Source organism: Rana temporaria, chromosome 2 (assembly GCF_905171775.1).
Source record: "Rana temporaria chromosome 2, aRanTem1.1, whole genome shotgun sequence".
NCBI classification, from domain to species: domain Eukaryota; kingdom Metazoa; phylum Chordata; class Amphibia; order Anura; family Ranidae; genus Rana; species Rana temporaria.
Genome location: NC_053490.1, coordinates 213,358,252 through 213,366,557, shown reverse-complemented (window position 1 = coordinate 213,366,557; position 8,306 = coordinate 213,358,252). Strand labels below are relative to the sequence as shown.

At 43.2% G+C, this 8,306-nt stretch overlaps 1 protein-coding gene across 1 annotated transcript; it reads right to left on the bottom strand.

The window, feature by feature from the left end:
- Positions 1–234: 234 nt before the first annotated feature.
- On the bottom strand, positions 235–7,958 carry DPH3 (diphthamide biosynthesis 3). The gene is made up of 3 exons (XM_040336394.1): positions 7,759–7,958; positions 5,608–5,682; positions 235–724 (listed from the first exon to the last, which is right to left on the bottom strand). Exons 1-3 carry the CDS (start codon positions 7,864–7,866, stop codon positions 656–658), a joined length of 252 nt encoding a protein of 83 aa, XP_040192328.1. The 5' UTR covers positions 7,867–7,958; the 3' UTR covers positions 235–655.
- Positions 7,959–8,306: the final 348 nt, after the last annotated feature.

Here is an 8,306-nt window from a genome sequence, read left to right as displayed (position 1 = left end):
AAAGGTGACTCGAGTATAAGCCGAGGGCATTTTCAAGACAAAAAAAAATGTGCTGAAAAACTCTTCTTATACTCGAGCATATACAGCAAGTCTTGCATAATGTGCTAGTATGCACCATAGTATGATGGCATGAGCCTGCTAGGGAAACATTTTTTTTTCCTTTTTAAACGCAACTTACTACCGCTTTAAGTACAAGCATTATATTTTACAAAGATCTCAGACGCTACAAACAAATTAAATATAAATAAAATAAAAACTTTATTAAAATATTTACAGCTTACAGTAAATGTGTAAAGTTCTCCTAGGGTTCTACTTTTGCTCAGTTGGTTCAGAAAAAGTGTAAATAGCGTCATGCATTTGGTAAGAAACAGCTGTGGATTTATCACAAGTTTTATAGAAGGAAGCAAAGACAATCCCGATGTAATGAAGACATGTTGTTCTGCAGTACTGTGACCCAGAGAAAGGCATTTTCAATTTGCCAACATATGCAGCAATGAAAAACTTGCGAATTAGTGCTGTGGTGTGACATTTTAAAAACAAGCTGGAACAAGCAGCCAACTGTAACTTGTCTTGTATCCAAAAGGGAGGCTTTAAACAGCAGTCCAGCAGCAGCAAAGAAGCGTCCACACAGAGGGGTTGGCTTACAAATTCATGATCAGCACTTTAACAGTTCTGTTTTGGCAGAAACTGGTTCAGGAACAGCTTCCCCTTTCATAAATTCATCCTGCAAACATAAAATAATGAATTGTTATATATCAGTGCTTGAAAAATCACCAACAAACAAATAGATACATTTCAATGCCTATTCCACATTACCGGTTGCACAATGTTTCAGGCAAACAAAAAAAAAACACACGCACACCCTTTTACTGCACTACATAAAACAATGGATTTCCATCATCTCCAAGCCAATTTGCTGGCCAGATTGTCTTTTATGAGGCTGCTGGATTAGAGAAAGCTAGGCAGAGGCTGCAGGTTCATGATTTCGGGATGAGTCTAAGGGCACAGATTTTATTGGACAGGCACCCGAGTATCACATTTCTTCAGAGAAAAACTAACAGAGTCAAATCATTACCACAGTGAAGGGAGAGAAACCGAGGGAGAAGAGAAACATCGGAATACTAGTCAGTACCAGTGTGCAAATAGCAAAATGACGTCAGCAAAGTGGTTGTGTCATCCTTACCGGACGTCATATGACGTCCGCAGGATAACAAGCCGCTGCGCGCATTGCCGCGATGTGTCAATCTGACACACCGCAACTCCGATCTAAGTAAAGAGTCTGACAGACCCTTTACCACGTGATCAACCATGTCCAATCACTGCTAATCGCGATGTAAACATGGAAGAGCCGTTGATCATCTTTTTCTCATTCGCGTCTGAAAGACGCTAGTAGAGGAAAGCCGATCGGCGGCTCTCTTTACAGGGGGGGGGTCTGTGTTGATTGTTTATCAGCGCAAGCCCCCCACCCAGGACTGCCAGACCACCAGGGATTCTCACAAAAAGGTACCCCAAAAGGTATGCCACCCTGGACCACCAGGGAGATGGCAATCAGTGCCCATCAGCGATATCTATAAGTGCCATCTATCAGTGCTGGGTATGAGTGCCCAGCAGTACCGCCCATCAGTGCCACCCATAAGTACCCATCAGTGCCGCCTTATCAGTGCTCGTCAGTTAAGGAGAAAAAAAAAACGTACTTATTTACGTTTTCTAACAAAGAAAAAACGTTATTTTTTTTCAACATTTTCGGTCTTTTTTTATTTGTTTAGCAAAAAATAAAAACTACAGAGGTGATCAAATGCCATTTAGACAGCGCTGAAAACTGGCTTGGGCAGGAAGGGTGGCAAGTGCCTGGTATTGAAGTGGTTAAACTAAAAGATATGTTTTGGCTTTACATACACTATGGTGATAGTTTCTCTTATTTATTTAACATTATTTTGTCACACACTGGAATTGATACAGTCTATTTGGATAGTCCCAAACTTTATTACTACATATTTTATGTAGTCTACTGCCATCTAATGTTCTTAATGCATAATCTAAAGGTTGCTAGTTGTTTATTAGGCATTTGCGACATAAGATATTTAGTAACATCCACATGATGCACTATATAATATGTTGTTTTTAGATAATTTTGTCTCTTATCTGGTATAAGCATACTTTATTCTGTAAGTTTTGTTTGCAAACAAATGGGCACTGCCCCCAACTATAACTGGTCTTTGCAGCAAGAAGCACTGGAAGAGCGACGCATGCCAAATACAAAATGATTTTGATGCTCAAACTAACCAACCAGCCTGAGACCAACCGAATTGACCCGTCTAACGATAGAGCTGCGCGATTCTGGCCAAAATGAGAATCATAATTTTTCTGCTTAGAATGAGGATCACAATTCTCGCAGTGTAACATCTTTCATATCATACAAAAATTGGGCTAAGTTTACTGTTTAACTTTTTTTATTTTTATTCATTAAAGTGTATTTTCCCCCCCCAAAAAATTGCATTTGAAAGACCGCTGTGCAAATACAGTGTGACATAAAATATTGCAACAACCACCATTTTATTCTCTAGAGTCTCTCCTAAAAAAATATAATGTTTGTGGGTTGTAAGTAATTTTCTAGCAAAAAAATATAGTGATTTATAACTTAAAATCAAGTGTCAGAAAAGGGTTTAATCTAAGTGGTTAAATCCGGTCACTTACTATTTTACAATCCACCGCCGTTCCACATAGTTATTCAAAAAAGATAGTTTTATAAACTATATCCACACCGTTGTCATTTTGCTTGTGGGCATTGTGAAGCCCACAAGCACTTACTTCCTGGAAGTCTTGGATGGGGAGTTATAATGGGGAAGCGCACTGCATCCTGGGAAATGATGACACACATTTCCCAGGAGCATTAGCGTGCTGAGAAGCCGAGGGAGATGATGTCAGAATCCTAGGTTATTCCGAAGGCAGATTTCATGGGGCCGCATAGCAACAGGCATTTCCAGGCGAGTAAAACATTTATTTTTATTTTTTAGGTCTAATGAGCACAATAATGAAAAAAAATTTTTGGGGATGGAAACTCCACTTTAAGCATCATGTACACTGCTGCTGGTAAACGGTCGTTTAGGAACAGTTGGGCATTTTTTCAGCTGCCCCTGAACTCTCCTCTATGTTAAAGTGGAGTTCCACCCATAAATATAACATTACATCAGTAGTTTTAAAAAAATGTCATTAGTCCTTTACGAACATTTTTTTTTTTTTAGATGCCTTCAAAGTGTTGTTGCTAGGCAGAATAGTTAATCTTCCCACTTCCTGCACCTAGGTGCTTAAGCTTCCTAACCTACACCGCACAGACTCCTGGGAATGTAGTGGGTGTAACTTTCCAGGAGTCTGTGCATTCCCCAGTCTCAAAGAATCATGTGACTTGAACAGCACAGGTGCTGAAACCTGATCTGACACTGCTTGTGCAGCACTGAGCATGTGTGAGATTTGCAAGGCTGAAATCCAGGAAGTCATACAGTCTGGCTTCATGATGCCCACACTTAAGATGGCCCCAGTCAGTTTCTATTTTATAAAGTGTCTAAATGCTGTAACAACCTAACAAAACGGACCTTAGTTTACAGGCCAACTTTACTAGAATACATTAAGCTTGTGTATTACAGGGGTATTTATATTTAAAAAGTGAAATTGTGGCCGGAACTCCGCTTTAACTTATCAGTACATGTACACAAGGTCGTTTATAGTAATTTCTAGGCAATTGCGTTATTTGGAAAGCAAAACAAATGCATTCAGGACAGAGATTCAGAAGCATTTGAAACGCCAAATGCCTGTAACAGCTTGTAAACACGGTAACTCGCATTTAGCCACGTTTCGTTTACAGGCATTTTACATTTTTGACAGATTTGAAGAAAAAAAAATGCTTCTAAATGCAAAACGTGGCATGTAAACATGGCTCTATCCCAAAACCTTGACTTCTGGGCATCCACAATGGAAGCACATGGTTGGTAAGTTTGTATTTGTTTGGCGTACATCGCCCTTCCAGGGCTCCTTTCTGCAACAGACCAGTTATATGTGGGGACAGTGGCCACTTGTTTGTATTTTTTATTATATTGGTCAGGCAACGCACTGACATCTTTGCAGCCAGTGCTTTGTGCAGGGTGTTCAGTGCACCCCTGTACCTTCAGTGCATGTACTCCCATTGTGGAGGCCCAGAAGTTAGAGTTAGGGACTACAGAAAGCAAGGTGCCTGTAGCTTACCCATGTATTTGCAAATGTGTGCAGACGAAGGATGAGCTCCAGCGTGTTCGCATGGTACACGCGCAGCGCCCGCCAGGAAGTCTGCACGGCGCTGCGCTAATCACAGCCAGGGAGACATTGTACCGATGCTCAGCTGCAGAGATCGGGAAATGTCTCCCTGGCTGTGATTAGCGCCGTGCAGACTTCCTGGCGGGCTCTGCACGTGTACTATGCGAACACGCTGGAGCTCATCCCTAGTGCAGACTAAACCCCTGTTCTTAAAGTGGCCGTAAACCTAGTTACACCACTTTTACCTTCAGGTAAGCCTATAATAAGGCTTACCTGTAGGTACTGGAAATATCTCCTAAACCTGCACGGTTTAGGAGATAATTACTACACACGCTTGCGCCAACGTCATCAGCACATGCGCACTGATGAAAGGGCATGATCGTGCCGTTTCTAAAAGGGCCCATGCCATGACCGGTGGCTCCCACATGAATGTGTGGGAGTGACGTCACGTGACTCCGGCCAGTCACAGAGCCGGAGTCCACGGCCCTGAAAGGAAGAGGGGTGAAGATGGATGCAGCCACCAGCGAGGACATCGGACTTTGTTTGCAGGTAAGCGGCATAAAAGCTGTATTGGGCTTATTGCCCCCCCCCCCCCCCCAATCTGTGCAAGATATGAAGCATCACTCCATTTTGAACAGCGTAAGGGAGGGTTATACCACCTATCAGTTTTTTTGCCATCCGTGTCCCATTTGGGGAGATTTTCGCTTCCTGTCCCTTAGCCAAAACAGGAAGTGAGAAAATCCCTGCAAATTAAGAGAATCCCTTGGGGACCCCCAGATCTGGTGTCCCCTTTGGAAGCTTTCCCCTCTATTACTTTTCTGGGGGCAAACCAAAATGTGGGATTTTCTTTTACGTTCACTAATGGTAAACAGGACAATTAAGGAGGTTGAATCTCCCCAACGGGGCACAGACCACAACAAAACCTGACGTGTTCTTATCCCTCTCCAATCCATCCAAAATAAAAAGTTTTGCCTTTAGTTGTACATTAAATTCCATCTTATGGATTTGAGAAGCAAGTACAGTACCTTCATTCTGTAGACTAGGGGAGAACTTTTATTCTAACTTTATTTTTAGAACGGCAGCATTTGGATCCATGAATGAATGCTGGAAAAGCCCCGAGAAGAATTTTTTCTTCTCCAAATTCAATGTGCAAAGTTCTGTTGGAAGAACAGGGTCTAACCTAACAGGATTATATCTTGCAGCATTTCTCATTTGCACAGAAATAATGAGCTCAGTGAGGGATGCTAATGCTGCATAATTCAAGGTAAAAAAAAACAAGTGCCATGAAAAGCTCTGACCCAATGAGTGGAGAGTGTGACCTACCTTATCATAGATGACTCTGACAAGTAATGAACAGCTAGGACACGTTGCAACTTCTTCTCCATTTTCCAGATGTTCCTGCAAATACAATTTGGACAACCCAAGCGTTATAAACGTCACCAGTCGCTAAAATCTACCAGACAAAACAGGGTTAACGCACGTCAGGTTGTGAAATGCTTTCTTTGGCAAGAGAAATCTGGGTTACACACTAATGAAGGCTACATTTTTCTTGGGTCTGGTCAGTGCAACTAAATTGTTTGTTCAAAAAAATAAAACTGAAGTGAGGGGAAAAAGGAGAATTGCAGGAGCTCACATAGGAAAGCAAGAAATGCGTTAATGAAAACTAGATTACAGGGCCGTTATGTAATAGATGTGTATGAACTACTTTTGGACAATAAAGATATAATTTAGTGTCACTTTAACTACTTAAGAACCGTAAGGCTTTACCCCCTTAATGACCAAGCCATTTTTTGCGATACAGCACATTTTTGGGACCAGAGACATTTATACAGCGATCAGTGCTATAAAAATGCACCGATTACTGTATAAATGTCACTGAAAGGGAAGGGGTTAACACTAGGGGCAATCAAAGGGTTAAATGTGTTCCCTGGGAGGTGTTACCAACTGTATGGGGGCTGGGCTGACTGGGAGGAGGAGAGAGATCGCTGTTCCTAATCACTAGTAAAAGACGATCACTCTTCAGTCAGAACAGGGTATCCGCCGTGTTAACACTCGCAGATCCTTGTTCTGCCTCTGTGGGGAGCGATCGCAGGTGGCTGGCAGACATCGCGCCCACTGGCCACGCGCACGGGCTCCGGGGCCGCAGGCCTGCTAGATTTATTACACAAAGCAACATACAATGATGGCGATTCCCGTAATAGAGCCAACCTGCCACAGTACAACTGCAGCGACTGGTCTTTAAGTGGTTAAAGAGTTATCTCACTGTTATAATAAAATCGGCAGTGCGGTCAAGGGGCCCCAATAGTTTAGAAATCATGGTGTAATGTTGACAAATTGAGCTTCCTTTAAGCCCCTGCTCACATTGGAGCAACTTGTCATGTGATCTGAAGTCCTATTGCACCGTTTAAATGGGTGCAATGCTGACTTTGCGGCGCAGCATCGATTTTAAAAAGTAGTACATGCACTACTCTTGGCGATTTCGGGTGCGACTTGAATAGACATCTGTGCATGAAGCCGCACAGATGTCTTCAAAGTCACGCGGCTTTGAAATGGTGCAATTTCAGATGAAGTCGCACAATTTCAAAGCCGCAGTCAATGTGAACAGGAAACTGAATGACTTCTCTGTTGGCCAACCGTGGCTTCCATAAAGCCTGACCAAGAGTAGAATTCTGAGTGGCGTCCTGCATATAAGATAGGCTGGATGGCATTTTGAGCATGCCACCATCATCACAGGAAGGAGTGCGGAGCCACTGCTCTGCTGTGACAAGGAAGGAGAGAGCTCTACACACATTTGTGGGTGGGGAGAGCCCACTGAGCATGTGCGGATGGGGGGGGGGGTCAGATGAGCAATACAGAATCTCCACTTCTGGGAATGTACAAAAAATGCGCGTCACGCTTGTGGGGCCATTGTTAATGGCACGTCAAACAGGAAGCAATTGCGCATTTTTCCCCACACACCAATGCAGCAAAAAAAAAAACGCGAACCAGAATGCAAAAAAAAAAAAAATGCTTTATGAGTTACTTTGCGGCGTTTGTCACGAGTAGGGTAGACCATTGACATCAATAGGCTTCTCTGTGCATGTTGTACAAAAAAAAACAAAAAAACACGCATTTAAAATCGGTAAAGGTGACTGTGGGGGGCGCACTCAACGTACCATATGCCCACAGCTTATATACAAGGTGGCACTCTCCCTGTTAGTCTATGGGCATTCCATTCTGCCATTCCTTTTAGTATGTCCCCTTTTTAGGCCAGGGTGGAAACCACCAAGTGTGTCATTTAAATAAATCTATTGGCTGTACAGCAAAACTTACTATAAAGATCAACTGACCTCAGAAGCCCCCAGTATAGATTGTATAAGAAGTGTCAGACCACGCCCCATGTATCAGCTGTCCCCTCCCGCTGATGCTGTGAGTCATGTGACACGTGATGTGTGCCTGGTCTCTCACCTGTGGCCAGCCCTGCTCTCATCATACCTTAGAGATGGCGAACCTATCCCCGCACGGACAGGGGTAATAATACATCTCCGTATCTTCGTCATACTCGAAGTCCTCGATCTCCACCTCGTCATGGTACACCGCCATCCTAACACCTGGAGCGGCAACTACACCTCCGCCACCACGAGAACACGCTGCAACAATCAGCTCCGCCTCCCAGGCTGGACGTCACTGACTGGGCGACAATCACCTGCGTCATTACGCTAAGACACGTGTGCTGGAAGCGGCCATGTTTGATTCTGGCATTTGGAAATAATTGAAGCTGGAACTTTTCTTTGAGTTAAAAATCACTTGTTCCTTAAAATTCAGACATTCTGCCTATGTTGGTTAAACATATAAGATATGATGAGTGCCTGTTCTGGGAAGACATGCTAGCTTTGTCATCTATTTTCTAATAATTTCTGTTCTCGGGAGTCTCACAGTTGTTTGCATACAGACACAGTCGTCGGTCTGTACAAATTAATGACAGGCCAACAGATGCGGCAGCTGTATGGCTGTAACTGCACATGGGTAAGGCTGGGTTCACA